Source organism: Eschrichtius robustus, chromosome 18, assembly GCF_028021215.1.
Source record: "Eschrichtius robustus isolate mEscRob2 chromosome 18, mEscRob2.pri, whole genome shotgun sequence".
Taxonomy (NCBI): domain Eukaryota; kingdom Metazoa; phylum Chordata; class Mammalia; order Artiodactyla; family Eschrichtiidae; genus Eschrichtius; species Eschrichtius robustus.
Window position 1 is genome coordinate 54,456,593 of NC_090841.1, and position 25,919 is coordinate 54,482,511.

General features: G+C 39.3%; 1 protein-coding gene across 1 annotated transcript in view; it reads left to right on the forward strand.

The window, feature by feature from the left end:
- Window positions 1-5,963: 5,963 nt before the first annotated feature.
- Window positions 5,964-25,919, forward strand: part of NDFIP2 (Nedd4 family interacting protein 2) — a 59,976-nt gene continuing 40,020 nt past the window's right edge. Inside the window, exon 1 of the mRNA XM_068526885.1 lies at window positions 5,964-6,360. Within this exon, the coding sequence (XP_068382986.1) occupies window positions 6,040-6,360 (321 nt within the window). The 5' untranslated portion in view covers window positions 5,964-6,039. The remainder of the gene's footprint in view (window positions 6,361-25,919) is intronic.

A 25,919-nucleotide genomic window follows, 5' to 3' on the forward strand; every position in this document is an offset into this window, starting at 1 on the left:
TACATTATAAATATTTTATTTATTTTAGGACATAACTTCCAGATATAAAGGGAATTCCACCCCTCCCCCCCCCCCTTTTTTCCATTATCTTGGCTTACTTTGGCTCTGTTAGGCCCTTAGTTTTTTTCTCCGATTTGAATCTTAAGGCCAGGTAATGGCTATGAATTTTTTCCTAGTTCTAGAAAGGCAGCATCTGGTAAGTCACTCTGTCTAATTACTGTCATCATCTTGTCCCTTCAGATGTTGAATGCCCTTTATCCTCAGTACTGAAATCAGGCAACTTTGTTATATGGCGACCCTCTTGTTAATGTTGTATTATGTTGTTAATGGTGAAGCAGCATACTGACAGCAGGCTGTTTAACAAATAAGACCTGGTTCCTCTTATGAAGAAAGCAAGCGCATGATCTTTAACATGTTAAGAACACCTTGATATGTAGGAGACATTTTTCTTTCCTAGTATTTTTTACTCTCCCACAGCTCCCACACACTTATAGTGTTTGTCTTCTTACACGATGATCACACATTAGTCAAGAGAAACCTGTCATAATAGGCAATATACTCAGTGCCAGCCCTGCTCTTCTGTGACAAAAGTGATTATCAGGCTTTCAGAGAAAAAAAGGAAACAAATAACAACACAAAAATGTCCTGCTTTAGTATGGTCAAAGAACAGCCTTCCATATTCAAGGTAAAGCAAAGACCATTTTAATAACTTATAACTTAGCCCAATTTAAAATATGTAATCCTTAAGGAAAAATGGCTGTTGATTTGCTCACATTTGTTGCTCATGACCAAACAAAGGAAAAATGAAAATGCTAAATAAAAATATTGTAGCTTATCGAAATTCAAACCTTTTCTAATTGTTGCCTGGTGGTGCCTCTATACACAACAGTACTTACACAAAATAAAGCTGATAGGAAATAACTTAACATGAAAATTTATTTTAATTCTCTAAGCTAACTCTCTGGTACTTCCTCCTTTTCCCTCTTCTGTTCTCCCACCCCCCCCCCCATCCTTTATTATACAGAGACAATTTCTGCTTGTAGCATTTAAATAAACATGTGGTAGTCAGTTTTTTTTTTCAACTTGGTTAGGCTATAGTCTCAATTATTTAATCAAACACTAATCTAAGCATGATGTGAAGGTATCTTAGAGATATGATTGAAGTCCAAAATAAGTTGATTTTAAGTAAAGGGGATTAGCCTCGATAATCTGGGTGGGCCTGATTCAATCTACTGAAAGGCCTTAAGAGCAGAATTGAGGCTTCTCTGAGGAGGAAGAAGTTCTGCCTGTTAGACAGCAGCTTCCAGAGTTCCAGTAGCCTGAGTTACGGATTTTGGACTTGCCTAGCAGGTTCCCACAACAGCGTAAGCCAACTCCTTGCAATCAATCTCTTCATATCTATCTGCTCTTGGTCTGTCTCTGGTTGAACTCTGACTGATAAAGAACATTAGCTATGGGGCTTCCCTGGTGGCTCAGTGGTTAGGAATCCGCCCGCCAATGCAGGGGACACGGGTTCGGGCCCTGGTCTGGGAAGATCCCACATGCCGAGGAGCAACTAAGCTTGTGTGCCACAACTACTGAGCCCGCGTGCCACAACTACTGAAGCCCGTGCACCTAGAGCCCGTGCTCCGCAACAAGAGAAGCCACCGCAATGAGAAGCCCACGCACCGCAACGAAGAGTAGCCCCCGCTCGCCGCAACTAGAGAAAGCCCGCGCGCAGCAATGAAGACCCAACACAGCCAAAAATAATAAATAAATAAATAAATAAAATAAATTTAAAAAAAAAAGAAAATAAGAGTCTTTCAACATACTGGAGGAGAATAAAGAGACAAAGGAAGTAGATACCTGATTGTCAAGTTGCTCGCTTTACAAGACTTCCTCTCTAAAATTATAGAGCTGAACAGATGACAGGAATCTCAGAACCAGTTAAATAAGGAACACCATGTGAAGCTAAATTGAGGTTCGAGCCTACAAACTGCTTAAAAAAATCCACATACGTGGTAACAGAGATAAAACTGCAGTAATAATTATACTTATTTTCATTTACTAAAATGACAATAGTTTCTTGTATTTTCTAAAATCTACTTTAGAATTTAATACACAGAAAATAATGGCTAGTGAATTTTTATTAGGTAGAGATAGAAATCTTCAGATAGAGAATGTGAGTTTACCTCTTTTTGATCATTCTCTAGATAAATATACAAAATCATACATATTCCAAATGCAACGAACTATTAGGACCTACGGTCACACTAACCATCAGTAGCTACTTGAGGAGTAGTTCTATGTTGTATGTTCTATGTTGTAGAGGAAGCGATATAAAAACTAAAAATCACTGAAGAAGTAAGGAAAATGTGGAGCATTTGCCTCCCTGTGATTTAGGCCAGTGTAGATGGTCATCTGCAGGCAGTGGCATGTCTCCTGCTCTTTAACTGGTGGGAATCTCAACAAAAATCCTACACATGTATACACAGTTTAGCATACCTGGTTAGAGGTAAGAGGAGGATAGGGAGGATAAGAAATTGGTTTACCTCTGGAGGGAATGCCTCTGCTTCTGGGAAGGTAAGAGGGATTCCCAGGGAAGTATGTCCAGGCAAAGGGGTCCCTGTGACTTGGCCTGACAGCATCTCTCTAAAGAACAAAATCAAAGTCATTCTTCACAGGAAGGCTGTAGATACATTATGTCCACATGAGAAAATGGTAACAATGGAGGGTACTGAGGGTTATTCTGGAGACGAAACATCAATTATGTGAAAGGGCAGTTGTAGTCATTTAACATAATTTTGATAATCATGTTCTATCACTTTATACCTTATAAAAAAAAGAGTTGCCTGCCAACATTTCAGTTCTACTACAAGGATCAAGCCATCAGGCACAGCAGTTGTCTTCTGACAGTGGGCCCTGAGGGGGATTCAGGATGGAGAAAAGCAGAAAACATTCTGTGCTTCGGATATACTGGCCCTTAGATAGTTAAGATGCACATCTAAGGAAAAATTTCAAAGGACCCCAGATTCTTGCATCTTCTCATACGTAGATAAGTACTGAAGTCATTTTAACTTGAGATGTCTGTTCTTTGTGATAAGCAGTCATCTTTTTATGCTTGACTACATGTTTTTCCCAGCAAAAAAAGTTCATGGATATCCTGGCCCCTCCCTTACCTCTTTGGAGCAGTTCCTCAGAGCTATCTGAGAAGCTGTCTCAGAGCTGCAGTCCTCAGAAAGGTCCCTGAGTAAAACTTAACTCACTACAACGTTGTGCGTTTTTCTTTCAGTTGACAATATTGGTACTTGTCTAGGTTGGGCTCTCGAGGAAGCAGATGCTGATATGAAGTTATGAGTGCAGGAGCTTTATTGGAGAGTTAACATCTGTGAGAGCAAAAAGGATTGGGCACGGAGAGCTGTCACAACATACTGCAGAGCTGACAAAATCTCAGCTAGTTCAGCAGGGAACTCTGAAGCAGAGATTGCCCCTTAAAGGGGTCCAATGTCAGGCAAAAGTGGGGCTAGACCACTGCCTTGTTTAGTAAACAGCAGGGTGCCACCCTGAAGACAGCCTGACCTCAAGGTAGAAAGCCAAGCCGAAGGAAACATCAACAAAACTAACAGCTGGATGGCACTAGGCAGAGTGTGCTTTCATGACAGGGAATCCAGCCATCTTATCTCCATGTCTGTCACACTGCAGTGTGGCACTAGTTAAATTTTTGGTGGTATTTGGAGATGAATATTGATTAGGCCAGAACAAGAGGTGTTAGTGAAGTGTACTCTAATTCTAAAATCCCACTTGAGTTTATAGTGGTAGACCACCACCAATTCCTTAGGTAACTAGACTTGTCACCACCAAAAGATTAAATATCAAGTTGTCACCACCAAAAGATTAAATATCAACATCTCAAATGCTGCTTAAGGCCTCTAAAATGATAAGAATATCATTACCCCCATATCTTCCCAAAAAAGTTGCTCCTAGTGGGACAACTCAGGGCCTCTGCTTGTGATGGCCCATTACAGGTCACACTGGCTTCGTGGCGAAATGGGCAAAAGGAGCTCAGAATGGCTCTTTAGAGAACAATGAGAATCTCTTATTTCATACAGATCAAGGAGGTGGCATTTAAGGAAGTCAGATTGGCTCTTTGTGATGCATCACTATTTTTTTTTTTTTTTGGTCTTCTGCAGAAGTTTCACAGTAGTGGTGGACAGAAAGAGACAAGACTTGTTTTGTTTGTTTCTTTGTTCATTTTAAGGGTGTATTATACCATGGTGCCTAATATACTGGGGGCTCTGGAGTCTGTCACCACTTACGAGTGATTTGGCTTTGGACAAGTGGCTCTTGGGCCTTAGTTTCCTGATTTGTTAAACCGGGATTACAATCGTGCCTACATCATGGAACTGTTGTGAGGATGAAATGATATAACACATGCAGTTCCTGGCTTGGGAAGGGCTCAATACGTATCAGCTGTTATTCTACTTCTCTTTCCCCTCTTTCTCTTCCTCCTCTTCACTGAAGAACCCCTTTCCTGTTGAATTTTGTCACCTCTCTAGATTAGCAAAACGTTCACAAAACTTGGGAGGAGAGTAAAATTGGAAGAATCTGTTACTCTAACAAGATTTAGGATGTTTGCTTTTTGTCAGGAAGCTGGTTTTCACTGTTATGTTCCCATTACTGTTCCGGGTGTGCTAGGTGTAAAAAATGGCCTCTGTCCTGAGCAGCAGTCTATTTGAAAAACAAGTGGACATATAAATGATTAATGAAAGTGCAACTGCATATAAAATAAAGTTCTAAATGAACCATATAGACCATAAATGGTGTAGGAATCTAATTTCATTTTGCTGAACTGGTGGTTGTTTTGATCATTGAAAGGTGATACCATTTGGGGTGAAATTGTGAGAGTGAGCTCTTGTACAGTAACACAATGAAATGTCATGTTTATTATCTTAGAGTCTAAAACACATTAAGTTAGACCTAAAGAAAGTTTAAAGACATTTAAGTATGACAATATCATTGCCTCTTATTGTTAGCCTATTAATTAATACTCTCTAACCACCAAATGTGTCAAGACGGCAAAAATACGAAGAACTGCTCACCTCTTTGAATAAAGCAATCAGAGGAAGGCTTACATTTTTTCAGCTGATCTCTCAATGAGTTTCTCTCTTTATTGTATTTTTGCTATTTTAACTAGGTGATCAGGCCCATCCAGTAGCCTTCTTCATTCCAGGAATCTCCTTTGGCGATTCCGGAGGGAAGTTAAGTAAAAAAGAGAGCTGAGCCAGGTCACGTGGGATCATAGTTTTCAGGGTATAGAAAGCAGGTCTTTGGGTTAAAGAGTACTCTGCCCCATCATACTCTTCTACTTGCTAGAGAAACATGCTTTGCACCTCGTGGGAGATACTCACACATAGTAGGTCACGTGTGGTTAACCGGATACTGAGATCGACTGACAATGTTGCACACGGAGTGATTCCTTACTGTTAAACCCTTTGGAATTATTGATATGAATATGACCACAAAAGAGTCCTATATTGTTTCATTATTTTCTTACATCCTTCCAGCAACCTAGTGCTCTAGAGGCGAGAGGCGTCTTCCCTTGGCGAGATACATGAGTATGGCTGAAGAGTCCCTGTTGGATTCTTAAATCTCTTACTACCAAGAAGGGGACAAACAAAGCAAGCTAACAAGACATCCCTTAGCTCACTAATGATTCTGAATAAGAGTTTTAGGAAGGTCCTAGAGACGGATCTCTGTGCCTTGTCCTAGCCTGGGTGAGTAATACGAGGAAGTGTTGGGAAACAGGGTGACTTGTCCTCAGGTGTTCTAGGAATGCGTCCCCGCTCTCCTCGACATCTGTGTCTGTGCGCTGTGACTGTGCCTGCGCGAAACCCGTCCAAACGGAAAGACCAATCAAGGACGGTGATATTTTTTCCCCTGATCCTTTTGCCACTGCCCACTCTGGACAGGCTGACAACCTAGATTGCTCCCTGGGACTTGCCTGACTTTTCCACCTCCTCCCACCCAGCTAAACCGCCCCCCCCACAACTCGCGACGCGGATGGGACGGCGGAGGACCCAGCGAGCATGCGCGACCATCCCGAGCATGCTCAGTAGCGCGCGCGGCGCCCCGGAGCTTCGGCCCAGAGCTGCGGCCGACGCGGAGGTTTCGGCGGCTTCTGCGGCCGTGACGGGAAGTGAGGTGGTCCGGCTGGGCGACCGCGGCGGCAGAAACAGAGGCGGAAGGGTCGCTGCGGCGACGACGTCGTCGACCCGGGTGACCGAGGGGGCTGAGCGCCGAGGGCACTCGCCCGCTCGGAAACCGGATCCCGAGCCGGGCAGGATGGATCACCACCAGCCGGGGACTGGCCGCTACCAGGTGGTGAGTTTCTGGCCCCAGCCCGGGCCTCCTGCGCCGCCGAGGACCCCGGGATTGCCCCCCGCCGTGGCCCCCGAGTCCCTTTCCTCGGGTTATTCGCGGAGTGGACGTGCTGGCTAATTTATTTTTTGCCTTTTCTGGCAGGACCTTGCTTCCTTCACACCTCTCGGGTGGAGCCTGCCTATGGCTCCTTTGAGACCTTTCTTTCCAGACCCCAGTCTCCTTCGAGGTCCCCATCCCTCCGCTGTTAGACACCCCTACCCCTCCCTTTAAAACTTGTATCTGTTTTATGTCTCACTTTCTCGATCATTTCGTTCTGCCCTGACCCAGTCACTTCAGAGATATTCCTGTGGATTGTACACTGGAAATGAATTCACATACCTGCTGGGAACGGTGGTCGCCGTCATAGATGGAGTGGGTGAGGAGGAGGCAGGTGTAAGCCCTACGTAGGGTGGGAAGTGGATTTGGTAAAAAAAAAAAATTGTGGGCTTAAAAATCGTGCAGCTGTAGAGAATAGTCGTGGGGCTGAACTTGTTTCTCAATTCTAGTTAACCTTGTCATTTTGTCCTTTTCTGTTTTGTTAGAATTAAAAGTGATTGCATTCTGTTTTCTATTACTTTTTTTTTTTGGTAGGAGGGGAAACAGGAAGTTTTACTAAAAAAATGCTAATCTTGTTTGAAAATTTTTCTTTAAATACAAGGTTTTCCAGCTTAACCGTATAAACCTTTGTATGTTGTAATGAGTGAAAAGTGCCCCTCTATGTTTTCCGTGTCAAATTTTCAAATTTTTTTTTCTCTGATTTTAATTCTGGTGGCGTCATTGGAGATTCCTACGTAAACCTTATTTAAAAAATGGACTCAGCAGTAGTTGACTGTTTCGTTGCAGCTAGGTAGCATGTTATTCTGTAAACTTTGAGGTGGAAATTTAGTTAAACCTATTTACTGAGGGAGAGGAGAAAAACGTTAATATGGAGCACCGATGATGCAATTAATAGTACTGTTTGTGAAATTTACAAATATAGATATGTTAGTGCAGATTTCATGTTTCAGATCTATTTGCACAGGAGAGACTTAGTTGTGAAGTAAAGAATTTCTGTTAAGTGTATCTTGACAAATGCAAAGGCTACTGAAAGATGAAATCCCAGTGTATGTAATTTTGCATTTTTTTTTAAGATAAAAGCTCAGGAGGCTTCCACTTCATCTGGTTTACATCCGGTAAAATCTCCAAATGATGTATATTCTGAATTCTGTGAAAATTTATCAGTATTTTTGGAATGATTTGGAAAATGTTGCTGCCAGTTTGGGAAGGCATTTTTCAAGTTGTTAGTGTATACACATTTGGTGGTTTTTTTTTTTTTAAGGCATTCCTATTTTTGCAGATGTTAGTAAAAATAAAATGCAATAGGTAAATATTGAATACCTATTGCATTTACCAGTGGGATTTCTTTTCTCTAATCTGTTTTCTTTCCTGTTGCTATTTGTTTCCCTTAATGGTGTTAACTGATTCGAATTCTTTCTCTTTGGGGGTTTTGCTTATCAGAATCCACCATGTTCACGTATACAAATCACTGCTCAAAACATTTTTAATTGATGTATTTGTGCCTTAAAGTAATTTATTATAGTGTCACATTTGCTTTCAGTAGTTATGATTATTACTTTTAAGAATTCCTAACACCAAAAAGTTGGAAATTGCTGTCAGCGTTAAGATATTTTCTTTTTCTCTACAACTCCTTTCAAAATAAGTGGACAGTATCATTTTTTTCTTCTTTTTTTAATAAATTTATTTATTTATTTTTGGCTGTGTTGGGTCTTCGTTCCTGCATGCAGGCTTTCTCTAGTTGCGGCGAGCGGGGTTCTTTGTTGCGGTGCGCGGGCTTCTCATTGCAGTGGCTTCTCTTGTTGCAGAGCGTGGGCTCTAGGCGCGTGGGCTTCAGTAGTTGTGGCTCACCGGCTCTAAAGCGTGGGCTCAGTAGCTGTGGCGCACCGGCTTAGTTGCTCCGCAGCATGTGGGATCTTCCCGGACCAGGGCTCGAACCCTTGTCCCCTGCATTGGCAGGCAGATTCTTAACCACTGCGCCACCAGGGAAGTCCCGACAGTATCATATTTTATTGCCTTCCCCCCCCCCCCCCCAAACTGGAGATGTGTCCCACAGAGACTTCGGATGGGTGGAGGCATTCCTTCAGAGCAGAGGGCAAAAATCTGTCCTTCCAAAGATACTTCTTGCTTAAAGTAGGTAGGACATCAATTTGTTTTCCTTGTAAGGTGAAGTGTTTGAAAATCTTAGTACAGTTTACATTCAGATTTTGATTCCAATTCCTGTGTAATTACATGGTAATTTCATCTGTCTAGAATAACTCTTGGTTTTCTTGAGAATGGCCTGATGAGTAACTTTACCTAGGTATATGCCCCCCCCCCACCCCAAACTACTGGAGATGTGTCCTACATAGACTTTGAATGGGTGAAGGACTTCCTTCAGAGCAGAGGGCAAAAGGAAAAAAAAGGCATCTGAGTTGGTTTGCAGTAAGCTAGGGACCAATCTACAGCTTACAGCTCTGGCTTGTATAATGAACACAACTGCTGTGTGGCTGACTTTAGCTCAGTTTTGGTTTTTTTAAAAAACTCTGGAATGGTTAATAACAATGGAGCAATAAACAGGTTCAGTTGTTGAATGTTTAGAGCTGACTAAGTAGGAGATAGGAAAACATGCTTGGCAGTGAAATGGTATATGATATTAATTTTCCACTTATTCATAGAGTTAAATTTTAGCTTTCCGTATTGGTAAGTTAACGGTGATGCCTAGGACCATCAGAATGACTTACTACCATTAACCAATTCACAAGCTTTATGTGGAAACTACTTTTTCTGTGATCTCTCCTCCATTGTTAAAAGTGTCCAAATTTTGTTAAGTGATAACAATGTACAGAGCTACAAATACAAAAAGCCTTGACTTGTTACCCTTCTAATTTCAGAAAAAGCCAGGTAGTTCCATTGTGTTATGGGAAATTCAATTTTGTCTGGTGGGAAATTCAATTTTGTCTGGTAGGAAATGGGCAGTGTTGCCAAACTATGAAGTAGGTGACTTGGCTTGGAGCTGTTATGCCACATTCTAACTTTGATGTTCTCCATTTTAAAGGATTTGTGTATGTGAACCACCAAGCTGACTACTAAGCTTTCAGAGGTATTCTGTGTATAAGTTAAATTGGCACTGTGGATTGTAGCGGTAGTTTCCCAAACTGTATCATTCAGAATGATGATAATAGATGGTCTTAGAAGATTTATAATATATATTAGCATATAAAGACGTACATTTGCATATTTAAACCATGAGAGCTTCTGCCGTAAAGACAGTGATTTGGATTTGTTTAACCTAGCTCTTCCTAAACCTTGACCACAGATTTTTAGAGAAAACTTTGATTATATTAACATTTCCAAAATGTTAGTTTTCTATAAAAATAATGAACTATCCATACTGTGATGATATAGATACTTTGCTCTTATATATGAATTAGAGTTGGCCTTGATAAATCAGCTGGGAAGGAGGTTGACTATTAATAGTTAACAAAAACCCTCACATCTTTTAAAGTTATCTGGGCTTATATTTAGGTTGTGCTGATGACAATTTGTGAGCCCTTGGCTTAGTTACCTAGCATCTTGAAGCCTCAGTTTCCTCATATTAGTACCTACCTCATTAGGATTATTATGAGAATTATATAATGTAGTATAAGTAAAAAATATAGTGTAGAGACTGGTACATGATAAATATTATGAATAATGTAAGGTAAATAAACTATAAAATAGTGTATATATTTCCGTTTTTGCTGGTGACTGTGTTTTTGTCTCTTGTTTTATTTAGCAACGTGAATATCAACTAGTTCTTTGTTGTCCCATGTCAAGAGCAGTGAAAAGTCTTAAGATCTGATTTTACCATGTTTACAAGCTGATAGTCTGTTAATGTTTCATGGTTGCTGGCAGAAAAACAGGAGACTCCCAGGTCAGAAACAAATGACGTTATTACTCACAGCCCTGCAGACTCATGAACATCAGCATATTTGTGCTGGTTTTCCTTGTAACCAGGTCCCATGAGGGTGATGGGTCTAGATGGAAGCACAGAGTGGATCAAGGCTAAGGAACTCAGGACCCAGGGTCTAGCCGTTTTGTTTTTTTTTTTTTTTTAGCAAGCTGCAAACATTGTAGCAAAGAACAAACAAGCTAGTTCACCTCTCCCTGAGAGGCAGTTAAGTGCTGTGGTAACCTTGACCTTCTTTCACACTCAGCAAGAATGTGCAGGGACACTCAGGCCCATAGCAGGCTGCCTTACCCAAGAGAGTACATTTTCTGGATGAGATAATATATGGTGATTTTTAGGTGCAGTCGTTGACTTTTGTTTTCCATTTTAAAGAAGTATTTCAGTCTTTTACTTTACGTTGCTCTCTAGTTTTCCCTTCCTCTCTTTGCCCAGCTAGATTCCTTTGATCATCACTTGCTTGTTTCCTTTGAACTTATCAATATCCTTTATCTGGTTTACATTCTTACCACACCTCTTTTACATCATCAGGGTCCCGTTGCTTAATCTAATAGGTACTTTTCAGTTCTCTTCTTGCTTAAGTTCCTTTATGTTGACATTGTGAACTTTCTCCTTGAAACTCCTTCCTCATTCCTGAAATGAAGGAGCTTTCTGCTCTTTACTCCCCTGACTTTTCCTTCTCTGCATGAACTCACTTTGTACTTACTCCTCAAATGTTGATACTTTCTATGGCATGGACTATTGTTATAGCTTGCTTAGTGCTTTCTTCCTTCATCTGACCATCCTTCTGCGTATTGTTTGCACTGCATAAAATGTATTTGTAGAATATAAATTTGATTTTCATTTCTTTGCTTAAAAATGTTCAGTGGCCTCTTACTGAATATCCCCCCCCCCTTTAACATTAAAACTTTTGGGGAATTCACTGGTGGTCCAGTGGTTAGGACTCTGCACTTCCACCACAGGGAGCACGGGTTCGATCCCTGGTCTGGGAATTAAGATCCCACAAGCCGCACAACGTAGCCAAAAACAAAACAAAACAAAAAACTTTCAAATATATACAAAAGTTGAAAGAATTGCACAGTTAACTTCCATATACCATATACCAGTTGTAGGGTCTACAATTCCCAACATTTTGTTGCATTTGTGTTATCGTATATCTGTCAATCCATCTTATTTTTTGAGCTTTCAGAATAAGTTGCAGATATCAGTGTACCTCACTGCAAACCACATGCTTATCATTAGCCTAGAGTTCAATATTTCTTTATGTTTTTTTTCCTTTAGGATAAAATTGACATATAGTGAAATGAACAAATCTTCCATGGCCAATTAGATGAGTTTTGACAAGTACATACATCTGTGTAACCCAAACCACTTTTGAAATATAGTGCAGGGATCAACAAACTACATTCTAACTCTTGTTTTGTAAATAAAGTCTTATGGTAGCACAGCCATGCCATTCATTTACAGTGGCAGAATTGGGTATTTGAGGCAGAGCCCAGAAAGCCTGAAATGTTTGCTATTCTGCCCTTTACAGAGAAAGTTTCCTGACCACCGGGATAGAACGTTACTGTCACCCTAGAAAGTTCACTCATGACCCTTCCCTGTTCATTCCTACCCACCAGGTGATCGTTATACTGTTTTGTTTTTGTTTTTGTTTTTCACTTCGAATGAGCTTTGCCTATTCTAGAATCATACAGCATATAGTCTACAAAGCTTCTTTCACTCTGCAAGAAGTTTAGGAGATTGATCCTGTTATTGTGTGTATCAGTAGTGCATCCCTTTTTATTGTTGAATAGTATTTCATTGTATAAATTGTACAAATATAGGACAGTTTGTTTATCCATTGCTCTGTTGATAGACATTTGGGTTGTTTCCGGTTTTCGGCTATTACGGACAAAGTGGTTAGGAATATTCTTGTGCATATCTTTTTGTAGGCGTACGTCTTCATTTCTCTTTGGTGGAATTACTGGGTAATAGGGTAGGCGTATGCTTAATTTTATGAGAAACCACCAGACTTTTTTCCAAGTCTGTGTACCATTTCCAAGTGTACCATTTTACACTTAGACCAACAATGTATGGAAGCTTTGGCTGCCTCACCACCTTGCCAAAAGTTTGGTGTTTCAGACTTTTTAATTTTAGCCATTCTGGTGGGCTTATTGGATTTTTTTTTCTTTTTTAATAAATTTATTTTTGGCTGTGTTGGGTCTTTGTTGCTGCGCACGGGCTTTCTCTAGTTGTGGTGAGCGGAGGCTACTCTTCGTTGTAGTGCGCGGGCCTCTCATTGCGGTGGCTTCTTTTGTTGCAGAGCATGGGCTCTAGGTGCACGGGCTTCAGTAGTTGTGGCACACGGGCTCAGTAGTTGTGGCTCACAGGCTTAGTTGCTCCGAGGCATGTGGGATCTTCCCGGACCAGGGCTTGAACCCGTGTCTCCTGCATTGGCAGGCAGATTCTTAACCACTGCGCCACCAGGGAAGCCCAGGCTTATTGGATTTTGAAGTATAAATTTCTGTTCTTAACATACAAGTTCCTTGAATGGACCTTTCCATACCTATACAATGCCACATCTTAGCAATCCCGCCCCCCTCCTCCCCGCCCCCCTGCCCGCCTTAATTTTTATGCACTGATGGAGTTCAGCAGGACATACTTACTATTACCTTCACCCATAATGTCTTCTCTCTTACTTACTTCCCTGACTTTACATGTGTTTATTTCTCATCTAAAGTTCTGTACCACACCCCTGTGGTTTGTTTGCCTTATGAAATCCTGTTCCTAGATGTAAAAACTCCTACGAAATTATAATTGGAAGAGGGAGGCAGGATGAGTTTCTTGCATCTGTCATCTCTACATCATGGCAGAGGAAAAGTTGAGAATCACGGTATTAGAGAACTTGTTATACTGAATTGTGTTTTTGTGTATCTTTGTGTACCTTCTAGACTGCTGCTTTTCCTCAGAGGTGCTTCAGGGTTCTGTGAATGTCTGATTTTTATTTCATCTTTAATATAGATTTTAAACTTTTAAAATACTGTAACTGAGGAAATTCACTCTCAGATGTGTTTAAAACCAAGTTTCCATAGCTTGAAGATTAGTATTATGTTAATTTGTGTTGCCAGGGTAATTTGGTTTTGAATGGACCCCAGGTGGAAGTTTCTCTGGCTGTTTCTGTGCATGTAGCAATAGTAACTGAGAGTGTGTCATTAGTTTGATTGAGTACAGTTCATTTAAAAAAAAATATACAAACGAGTAAGCTACTTTAGAACACCTGAACGGTGCTGAGTCAGATGCTAGCCATCACTTAGGCATATTTGAGCAGTACATGATCCAATAATGGTGTAATATTTGTGCAGTAACAAGTAAATGCATTGGAATTATATCCTGAAAATAACATATTATAGATAGTTTATGTGTGTATCTTGTGTTTTGAATGTCTCTTGTCAGATTTATACTTAAGATAAGGTATGGGAGCAGTTTTTAGATATCATTATTGATTAACTGTGAAACTGAGGTCCTATAACTCATTTATTCAATATTAATTTATAAAGTATCTCTGTCAGTCAAATTCTGTTTTAGGTGCTGGTGAACAAGACAGTTAAGTTCTCGTCTCATGGCTCATACTTTGGTGGAGGGGAGGCAGATAAATAAGTGAGCATAATTTCAGATAGTAATAGATGGTTTAAAGAAGGTAAAGCAGGATGATGGTATAAATAATACATTTTATCAATAATAAAATAGCAATAATAGAATAATAATATCTTCTTGCATTATGTCAGGAATATGCTGAGAACTCTGCTATGTGCTTTACACACATGAGCATATTTATTCCTTAGAACAATTCTGTGAAATAAATAATGTTATGATCTTCATTTTGCAGATGAAAAAAATGAGACATAAAGAGGTTAAATATGTACAGGCATGTGTGTGGATCTAGGTGTGATGGATCTGGTATTCAAATCTTGGTGTTTTAGTTTTATATTGCTTTGTAACAAACTACTCAAAACACAAGCATTTTATTATGTTTCAAGATTCCTTGGTTTGGCTCTGATCAGCAGAGCGGTCCTTCTGTTCCATGTGATGTTAGCTGGGGCTCCAACCATTTGGGGGCTTGATTGGGTTGGAACCTCCAAGATGACTCATTCCCTTCGCTAGCAGCTGTTGATGACTGTTGACTGGAAGCTCAGCTGGTACTGTTGAATGTTGATCATTTCAGTTCTCCTCTGTGTGTCCTCTTCATGTGCCCTCTCAGTGTGACCTTGGCCTTTCACATCACAGAAGGAAGAGGAAGCTGCCATTCCTCTTAAGGCTTCAGCTTAGAACTCCAGAATGTCATTTCTGCTGCATTCTGTTGGTTAAAGCAGCCATAAATCCAGCCCAGGTTCATAAGGAGGGGAAATAAACTCCATTTCCCAATGAAGGAGAGGCAGTGCACATACATGGAGGCAAAAAATTGATGGTGGCCTCTTTGGAGATGGTATGCCACACCAGTGGGTTTGACTCCTCAGTGGATTGGAATCAGGATTATTAGGGAACTCTGTCCACTCTGCAGGTGTGACACTCAGGCCAAGACTTGATGGAAATGTTCTAGCTGATGAGTATTTCAGGTGTGATAAGGGCCCGTGGAGCAAATGAACTTGTTGGTTTAAGAAATAAGAGAACTGTGTGCCTAGAGCAAGGTGAAGGGGGATGGCTCAGTGGAATGGGACAAAACAAAGAAATCAATTTTACACTAGATTTGATAGAAGAATGGAACTCTCGTTTGTAAGTTTTGTTGAAAGCAGTCAAGTCCGGTTACATACCTTGCAAGGTGCATTGCCAGGTGAAAACGTGGGGTCCTGGCCTTGGGGAGGAAAGCCAGTCTCCACTTCCGACGGGCCTGCTGTCTTAGCCCACAGCACCCGCAAGGGATTGCAGCCTCCATGCCAGGACTTGCTAGATACTGCTTTGCTCGTGAATGTATCATTGTGACGCCAGCCTGGGATGGGGATAGCTACCACCTTGCTGTACTCCTAGTCATGAGGTGGTGAGTTGAGCTGAGCCAGGGCGTTCAGCTGACTGAGAATCTTTCCTGGGGAGGCAGACTGCCTGTGAGCTGAGGCACCAAGTCCCTGGCACATGCTCTTTTGTCCCATTGGAGTTCACTTATAAAACTTGGATTCAAAGATAAAATTATTAAGAATTTAAAGGTGACCATAGAGCATTAAACCTCAAGCATGAGGCCTTCCTGCAGCAAGGTTCCGTGTGACTGCACTGGTCATGTGTTCGTGAAGAGGGCCCTGAAAGGAATCTCACTATGATGGTGGTAGTGGTGGTGGTGATGATCTAGACCAGGGGTCAGCAAACTTTCTGGTAAAGGACCAGGTAGTAAATATTTTAGGCTTTCCAGGTCATGTGGTCTGTGTCACAGCTGTGTGCCAGATCTGCTGCTTTAGTGCAAAAGTATCCATACTTAATATGTAAACAAGTTAACATGGCTGTGTTCTAATAAAACTTCATTTACAGAAACAGATGGTGGGCTGGATTTGGCCTGCTAGCTGTAATTTGCCCACCCCTGGTGTAGATGAAAGAGGAATGCACCTCATAAAGGCCTTAAGTTTGGGCCTGTTGCAGGATGCTTCTGATAAATTTTTGTTTCACTCAGTCTTGAAATAAACCCTTAGGAACGTGGTAAAGGTTGTTTTGCATCACTTACTTTTTGTACCTGGTAATCAGGCAGGCACTTGGTCTATCACTAGAATTGGTGTGGAGACCCCAGTTAGAGTATAAAATTTCCGATGAGAACAGCAAAGACAAGTTTCTCATGTCTGATGGAATCTTCATTCTGTTGGAGTGGTCACCTCATTGAGGCCATTTAAAATCACAATACCCCCTTCACAGTACTCCCTAGCCCCATTTCCTGCTTCATTTTTTTCTATAGTACTTATCACCACCTGATATTTTCAAGTATGTTATGTGTTTAATTCCTACCTTCTTCTTTCCCCTGAGTGTAAGCTTCATGAGGACAGGTATGTTTTGTTCACTGCTATATGTTCCAGTATCTGGCATATGGTAGGCACTTAGGAAGTATTTGATAAGAATGACTGAATGAGTGGTGCTAGCTCAAGAGCAATTCCATAGACTCAAAACCTTGCTTATGTTATTTTTATTCTCTTATTTTTATAAGAATTCTTTTTTTTTTTTGCTACTGAGACTTGGGCTCTCTCAGATTGTGTGTGTGTGTGTGTGTGTGTTTGTGTGCGTGTTTTGCATTACCTTACAGCTTAATGTATGTTGCTTAGTGTCTGTGTCTGTCTCCTCCTTCCTTCTCCCCTTCTCCCTCTCCCTCTCCACACACACACACACACACACACACACACATTTTTATAAGAATTCTTTTTTTTTTTTGCTACTGAGACTTGGGCTCTCTCAGGTTGTTTGTGATATATGATTGGCCCCATAGGGTTGTTCAGTAAGGAACCCATGAAGCCATGTGCAGTGGTCCTGCTTAGTACCTTCATTGACTGTGGAGTTGTGGGTACTGCTTTGATTTTTCTCATCTGCTTTATATTGACTACTTAGAGACTATTTTCTTTTTATTCTTTCCTTAATATCACACCTACATGCTAAAACACTGTCTGGTTATATGTGTATTAATAATATATTTTTTTAGAATTTTATACATATTCTACATGTGTAGGCCTGACGTAAATTTAAATAACTATGGAGTACATTCTGCTGACCTTATTAAATGTAAATTTACTCAAAAGGTCCTTGTAATTAAGGCTCGCCTATCTACCACTTGGTTATAAATCATCCTCTGTTTTCATGCCATGTTGTTGTTATGGTTTCTTCCAAAAGTTTGATCACTTAGCTGGAATTAAGGTGTAGGTAAAATTCTTGTTAAAGACATGCCAAGTGCAAGTTGGGAAATACTGCAAGTAGTCTAAGATTTACTATCAGATTATTTCAAGGTTTTGACTTTTAAGATTTGAATATCAGCGATTTAGTATTTTAAAAGTTTAGAAATGTGCTGTGGTTTAGTTTGTCTGTGATGTTTCTCCAGACTTACCCGTTACATTATGTAAAGAAATTGTGCTATTTGGCAGAGGCTTTGAGAGTAAGGAAATAAACTGGATAGTTTTACTTCTTTACTAATTTTGAGGCTCGTAGGACTTGTAGCCTGTTGGATGTTAGACTGAAGAAATGCAATAGTTTTTAGAGAACATTTGTTCTCATTTGGGTAGAGCATTCATTTATATCAGCATGACTTTTTGTGTGATTTTCCCACAAGGGGAAGGATTAACGCTTGAAATAACACTTGAGACCCTTTTAAGTTTTTGTTTGTAACCTTAGAGAACAACATGAGCCTCTGCTAACCTCACCTTGCTTACTTTGTTACTGCCCTGCACACGTGCGGTGTTTTGAACTGTAATACTTTTGTTCTCTTTTCCCTGCTCCTCTCCAGGCGCCACTCCAGACCATGCTCTCCCTTGCCTTCTGACTCTTCTGGCTTTTGAACATATGATTGCCCTCTTTTCTTTTCGTTCTGCTTCCTCCAGGATGAATTTCTATTCTTTATTCAAATCTGTTCAGATGTTCTTTTCTCCAGAAAACCTTCCCTCACCGTCTCCATTTCCTCCCTTTTTTACCAAGTTCAGTGTATTCTTTTAACACTGTGCACTCATCCCTATCATAGTCCTTCTTCCATGGTTTGTATTTTGTGGACTCAATGGGAGGTAGGGCTTAGGTCTGTCTTGTTTATAATAGTATACAGTGTAGTTCTGGGCCCATTATATAGTGCCTTGTAATTACTTACTGAAGAAGTAAATGAATGCCGTTTCTGAATGATTTCAAGTGTATCCATGCGGTTACTGATATATTTATAAAGTGAACGGTTTTCCAGAGTTCTCTTATGTAAAAGTAACAATATGTTGCCCAGCCCATACAGTGTTGATATTCTGCATGTCCATAATTAGGGTATGTACTTTGCTTTTAGAATAGTGCCGAGAAACCTGTTTAGATGAATTCTGGTAGTTTTACATAATTCCTCATCTGACTGGTGACTTGCATTTGCCAGATAGTGAACCATGAGTAGGTTATTTGGTTTACTTATGGAAAAAGGAAAATAAATTGTTTCCAGATATTGTGGAAGTAGTTAGTGATCATTTTCTTCAACCATCTCATTTTACAGAAGACTGCCTGAGGGAGGTTCTGCTTAAGGTTATGCAGCAAAGCTTGGAGGACAAATTTTATTCTATTACTTGTAAACATGTCAGCTGAGTTAGAAGATCCTGGGAAACAGAACTTTCATTATAGTTAACTTTCTTTTATTGACGGCGATGCCAGACATGAAGAGCAAGGATGGTGTAGGATGAGCCTGTAGTTTCAAATCTTGGCTTCTCACTTACAAGCACTGTAACCTTGGGCTGATTACTGAACCTCTCTCTGCCATAGCTTCCTCACCTATAAAGTAAGGATAGTATAGGTACTTCCCTCATAGAACTATTGTGAGAATTAAGTGTATGAAAAGCTGTCTTTTTGTTTTTTTAAAGTAACATTTATTGGGCCTTTACTATGTCAGGCATTATTCTAAGTATTTACAGGTGTTATTTTTTGTAATCCTTGTGAAAGCCCTGTCAGAAAATAGACTCCATTTTGTAGATGATAAAAATGAGGTCCAAGCAGGTCACAGAGTTGGTTAAGTGCGGGAGTCTAGATTTGAGTCTTAAAAAGTTGATTCCAAAGCCTTTGTACTTAACCAGTATGCTTCATATCCTTAGTCCAACGTAGGTGGTTGAGGATAGTCTCAGAACTGTTCGTGCCAGTATTTTGTTAGTTTGCTTATTGGTACATGATATATTCCTACATAGTGCTTTTCACTGACTTATTAATTAAAAGCAAAATTTCTGTAGTATATAATGAAATATTTTTAAGTCCGCCTTTATCAATGTTTAGTATGCTAAAACATTTAAGGCTTCTCTTTAAAGGAAAATCCAATCTTTCAAAAGGTAAAGTTAAAAACTTAGTTTACCAGAGTTTCTCCCCCTCCAAAAGTATTTGGTAAATTCGTTTTATTATGTGTGCTGAGATGGGTTTGCTGACAGTTGGAATTTGAGTACCATAAAGAACCACCTATCCAGTTTCTCTCTGGATAGTATTTTCGCTCTGGTTTCTTCAGAGGCACAAGTTATAACATATTTTTGTCTTGTGCATCTTTGCTCCTAGTGCAAATCCATGCAGTAATGAATTCACGTGTGTGTAAATTTTTACTAGAAAATGTCAGTCGTGTCAAGTGTTGTGGAAAATCTTGGTGTAACAGTGTTTTTTTTCTTTTTTTTATTGATAAGTACCTTTAGAAATATGGCATTATAGTGGTCATTGTAACATGAGAATAAGTATTTATACAGAAATAAAGAAATCAGTTTAGGGGCACATAAATGTCAACTTTTTGAGAGAGAGAGAGTGTGTGTGTATTTGTATGTGTATTTAGCTTTTGATATTATGAAATTATTCAGATTATGTATTTACTTTTATCAGCCAATTTTTGAGGGTTTGCTTTGGCATGTAACACTTTGATGGATGAACCCTTTAACTATTGCCGCCAATGGCATCTTGGCATTTTCTGTGCTTCCTGGGTGACTAATCAACAACAGCATGTCTTGGTAATTGATATTACTGTATTTAGTTTTGCTTGAGGATTCTGTTCTTAGCGTCTCTGTGTTTGCTGAGGAAAGGACAAAACTAACTCTGAAGAAAGTTGGTATTTCAGGCCTGGTCCTTGCTGGTGTTGGCTCCCTGGTTTACCTGTGATACAATATGCAAACTTTTATTTTCTTTATTCCCCCTGTTGCTGCTCTAGTCGTACTGTATTATGCCCTTGCCTCAGAACTCCTAGTTGTTAGAATTTAGAAGTTCTAGGGACTGATGGGTTGGGATTTGCACCTATTTCCTGCACCCATACTGTATTAGGCATTTGGTTGAGCGACTGATAACCGGCTGACTGAATGAAAATGAATGAATCGCAGAAAGAAGATGAGGCTCGAAGACTCAGTCAGGGTTATACAGGAGGTGGTATATCTATAACTTAAATTTAGATTTTTTGGCATCAAACTATCTTCTGTTCATTTAGCAACTACTTGATTATCTAAAAGAATGTGAAATCAAACTAGACAGTACACTATAGCAATTTTTTAAATGACAAATGAATGCTTGTGATAGTAACTTTAACAGTATTACATGGGATTAGTTGCCTTATGCCCTTGCAAATGAAACTAAATCAAACTAATTAATGACACAGACTGGAGCTTCAGTCTACTCTCTGTGTAAGAGGCAGTACCCACAGCTCTGGATTCAGTTTTTGCTAAGACTCTTTAAAGTTGGCAGAGGAAAGTAAGGACCCCTACAAAAGAAACAATGAATAGTCAAAGGTAGGAGGAAAACCAGGGACTTCCTTGGTGGTCCAGTGGTATAAAGAATCCTCCTTACAATGTAGGGGACGCGGTTTTGGTTCCTGGTCAGGGAACTAAGATCCCCCATGCCGCGGGACAACTAAGCCTGCGCGCCACAACTACTGAGCTTGCGTGCCTCAACTAGAGAGCCTGCGTGCCACAAACTACAGAGCCCACACGCTCTGGAGCCCGCACGCCACTAGAGAGAGAAAACCCTCATGCCACAACTAGAGAGAAGCCCGCGCACTGCAACGAAGATCCTGTGTGCCGCAACTACGACCTGACGCAGCCAAAAATAAATTAAATAAATAAATAATAAAATAAATCTTAAAAAAAAAAAAAAGTAGGAGGAAAACCAGAGGGAATACTTCGCTGGCAGCTAAAGAAAAACCAGTTAGAACTACACTCAACTGTGTTGAATATGCACCATACCCTCTGCATTCTTGGGTTCTGAAATCTGTGGATATGGAGGACAGACTGTACTATGCCACATTATATAGGGATCTGAGCACCTTTGGGCCTTCAGTATCTGCAGGGTGGGAATGGAGGGTCCTGGAATAAATACCAGGATATCTGGGGATGACTGTATTCAAGATTTTTGATAGGATGAATAGGTTTTTGGATCTAACAATTAGAAAGAAGGTCATTTTTCTTAGTTAAGAGCTGTTTGAGTGAAAGCCAGATGGTAATGGATTGGGTAGGAAATGGGAATTAGAAGTGCACAGATTTTTTTTTTTCTTCTTCTAGGATGTTTGTCATTGAAGGAAAAGAAGGACGAGATGGAAATAGTTCAAAAAGCACAAGATAAAAATTTAAATTTTAGCTGGGGGCAGGTTTTTTCTAAGTATGGTGTGAATAAAGTATACATGTGGGCAGAGAGAAAGAAGTTAGTGGAGAAAAGAAAGGAGAGACATATCATAAAGAAAAAACCAACAAATAATCCTTTGGGAGGCAGGATCTTCTCTGTACAGTTATCTGGCATTTAGGAGTGAAGAATATAAATGGAAGCCGTATGCTAAATTTAGAGCTCCAGGGGAGAGAAACTGAAGGAGTTTTTGCTTGAAATCCTGTTTTCCTCTGAGAAGTAGGAGGCAAAGATTTGGACTGAGAGTTCCATGGTTGGAAGCGGGGGCTAGAAGAGTGGTGGAGCTGAAGCGCCTGCCATGGTGATGACTCGTTCTGATGGCCCTGCTGGAATTGGAAACTAAATTTGTACTTGGCGCCCGTGTATACAGTTACGGGATTTGCTTCTCTCCTTCTACCAGGAGATAGTAGACAGTTAGGCTCATCCCAAATTGGGTGTCGGTGGGGTAGCTGTGGCAGAGGATATGAGAACTAGGAAATTGAGGGTGAGTGTCATGCAAGTTTTTCACTTTATAGTCCAGGCTACGTAGGATAGAAAGTAAACCAGGTGGCAGCAAATGGGGGGCCCAAGGAATAGACTTAGTGGAAGTAAGGGAGTGAAAGAGGCCAGGAGGTTGTGACCAGGAATTAAGAGGTAGAAATCTAATAGTTTCTAGTAGAAGCAGTTCTAGATGACTCTCAGGTCAGAGAAGTAGAGAACCGATGGAGTTACTAGACCATTCAACTTCGCATATTATTGCTTCCTGTTTCATAGCTGAAGTGTTAAGTTGGTTTAGCTGTCTTGTATTATAGTAGGAATTAAGGTAGAGGAGATGATACTGGAGGTAGGTGGCTGGCTTGTAAGTTTTACTCACTGGGGAATGATTTAGACCTTGTAAATACTAAGAACAGGATGAGAGAAAGTCTGGCAGGCTGTATAGACAGTGTGAATTTCAAGAAAGGCTCTTGATCTAGCATTGGCTGTATCCAAGAACATTTTCTTTGTCTTCTTGTTTCCAGATAAGGGGGGATGGTGTGAGGATTAACATTTCGCGTTTGAGAGGCTTTTGAGGGATGTAGTGCCATCCAGGGAAACTAGGATTTTGACTGAATGTAGAGAAGTCATTCTGTAAACTGACTGACGGTGTAGAGGTTTTTAATGATCATATAGGTCTCTAGTGATAGAGTGGAAGTTAGAAGCTGGGATTGTAGAGTTTTAAGTTAATCTGTTTGTTAATACAACATATTTTTTTTTCTATTTTCTTGCCATATAGCATTTTGTTTTTTTAACTTTATTTTAAAATAATTTTAATTTTAGACTTACAGAAAAGTGTGGAAAAAATAGTACAAAGATTTCCTGTACACCATTCACCCAGTTTCCTCAAATGTTGACGTTTTATCACATATACTTTGTGATATTTTCTTTGTATATATGTGTATATATACACATACGCTATATTTTTTTCTGAAGCATTTGAAAATGAGTGGCAGACATGTTATCCCTTTACATCTAAATATTTCAGTGTATATTTTCTAAAAACGACATACTTTTACAAACTATTGTGCAGTTATCAAAATCAATGACATTTATGCAATACTGTAATCTATAAACATATTTTACCAGTTTCCCTACTAGTGTCTTTTATAGCAAAAGAAAAAACTTATTTTTAGATTAGGATCTAGTCCATGATTAGCTATTGTGCTTAGTTAGTGTCTTTTTGTCTCCCTTAATCTGGAACAATTCTTTAATCTTATTTGTCATGGATTATATTAATGTTTTGGAAAGATTCATATCAGTTATTTTATAGTATACCCCACAAAGTTCCTTTAAAAAATTATACTTTCACCCATTGGTTTTAGAACTCACTGTTTATGATTACCTGAAAGGGTTATAACGATGGTTGTCAAATGGTGATTTCCTAATTCTGTCATTTCTTCTGCATTTATTATGTAGGATTCTATAAGGAAGAACTCCTGTAGCCTCCAGTTTATTTATTCATTTATATTAGTATGAATTCCTGGATTTTAATTTTATTCTATTGATTATAATCTCATACTGTCATCATTTTGAGGTTCACATCATCCCAGATTTGACTCTCTGCTCGTATGTCCTTGTGACAAGTCCCTATCATTTTTGCACTTTCCTGCCATATAGCAGTTAGGTAATGTGAATGTATCTGCTTTCTGAAGTTTAGTTTGGATAGAGGAAGCACTGTCTATGCTTTATATGTAGGGCTGCAGTGGAAGAATGGTGACCGATACAACAGTTACTGCCACAGTAGCTTACTGCTGCTCTGCTGAGTGCTTAATGAGCATTTTCTCAGAGTTGTTTGTGGAAAGTTTGTGGAGGTTTTTTATCAGCTGGGCATAGAATAAAGCAGTTGGAACATTGGTGGTGTGTTGCTCACAATGTTGGTGTGCCATCCTCATTGAAGTTCTAAGGAATAGATAATATTACTGACTGTGAAAATAGATTATGTAGACACATATATAATGTGATTAACAACTAGTTAAGGCAGAAGGGCACCATGAAGAAAACTCTTGTTATAGGTGGGAAAGAGACAAAGAAAAAGCCTTTATGAATCATTTTGACCTCCAAATGGGTTTCACTAGAATATGATCACACTCAAATGGTTACATGCTGGTATTACTTTATGTGTTAGTACTGTTAACTGGTTGATGGAAAATAACAAGCATCATCTATCTGGGTTTATGTACCTTTCTTTTCTTGTAAAGACAAGAATGATTATAAAAGGTTATTGAATGGATATAAAGTCTGTGGTGATTTTCTTTCATTTTTAGTGTCATTGAGCAATTTTATAAATGTCAGTTTTCTAACTTGTAGAAACTTATTCCTATAAACATAGATGGAAATCTCTTTATCACATGTCCTACATTAAGAAGAAAAAAAGATTGTTTCGTACTTTCTTTCATCTCTGTTCTAGAGAACTTAGAAAAAATACAGAAAAGTTAAAAAAAAATCCCAACAAAATACAGTTTTCAAGCACCCATGCTACCCATTTGTCTGTTAACAGTCATTTTGAAACTGCTAACAGTTCATCTTATTTAAAATAATATGAATAATATATGATTTACACACACACACAATTTTGTTACTTCTTTAACACTGTATCATGAGCATTTCCTATTTCATTAAGTATCCTTTGGAAACACCATCTTAAATGGCTGTATAGGATTCTATTATATTGATACAGTGTGTTTATTTTATTTTGGATGAATAGATTGTTTCCAGTTTTCCATTTTTATAACACTGCGATGAACAGCTTTACAAAGAAATCCTATTTTAAGTTTCTGATTAGTTTCTTTGGATGTAGTCTTAAAATGAGAATTACTAGGCTAAAGTATATTTTTATAAAAAGTGATATATACTTATTTTTTTAAATACAGGCAGTGTAAGTACAAAAAGAAGCAATCTAGGCACCCAAATCTTACCAACCAGAAATAAATTATGTTGACATTTGGTGAACACATTTCCATTTGTGCTTATGGACAGGAATAATATAATAAGAAAGGGATAATACTCGTTTTTTTTTCTCTCTCTCTTTTTTTTTTTTTGTCTGCACTACATGGCATACGGGATCAGATCCCAGACCAGGGATTGAGCCCATGCCCCCTGCAGTGGAAGCGTGGAGTCTTAACCACTGGACTGCCAGGGAAGTCCCACTATTCAATTTTTTTTAATGAGAATACAAAATACGATTTTGTTTGAATTTAACAGCAAGGAAAAAATCCTTAAAGAGCTGCTGAATTCTAGATAAAGCTTTCTTTACCACAGAGTTGTTAGGTTCTGTAGGATTTCACTAAAATTAAGAGTATAAAAATCAGTAAGAAATTGGAGTAATTTTTAAGACCTCATGTTTTGATTTTAGATATTAGAGATTAAATCCCTGCTATGAAAGATGAGGTGAGTGGTACTAATACTTTCTCTCATGTTTTCTTTCCCCAGTTCCTGATTTTTATGTTGCTTATATTTTTGCTTTTTCAGGTTTGCTGTCTGTTTGCCAGCGGCTGTTTATTTAGTCTTTAGCTCAATGTTTAGCATTAGTTCTATCTTTGAAAGGACTCAGTGCTAACCACCATATCTTTTCTCATTGCTTTTCTCCTTATTTACTTTTTATTTGCTTAATTTTCTGATTGCCTGGTTTTCATCATGGAGTAGTTTTTCCCAAGGACTCATGGATGCTATGTATACTTTATACGTGGAAGACAACTTGGCTAGCCAGCTTTTTTTTTTTTAATGTAAATATTAAAACTAT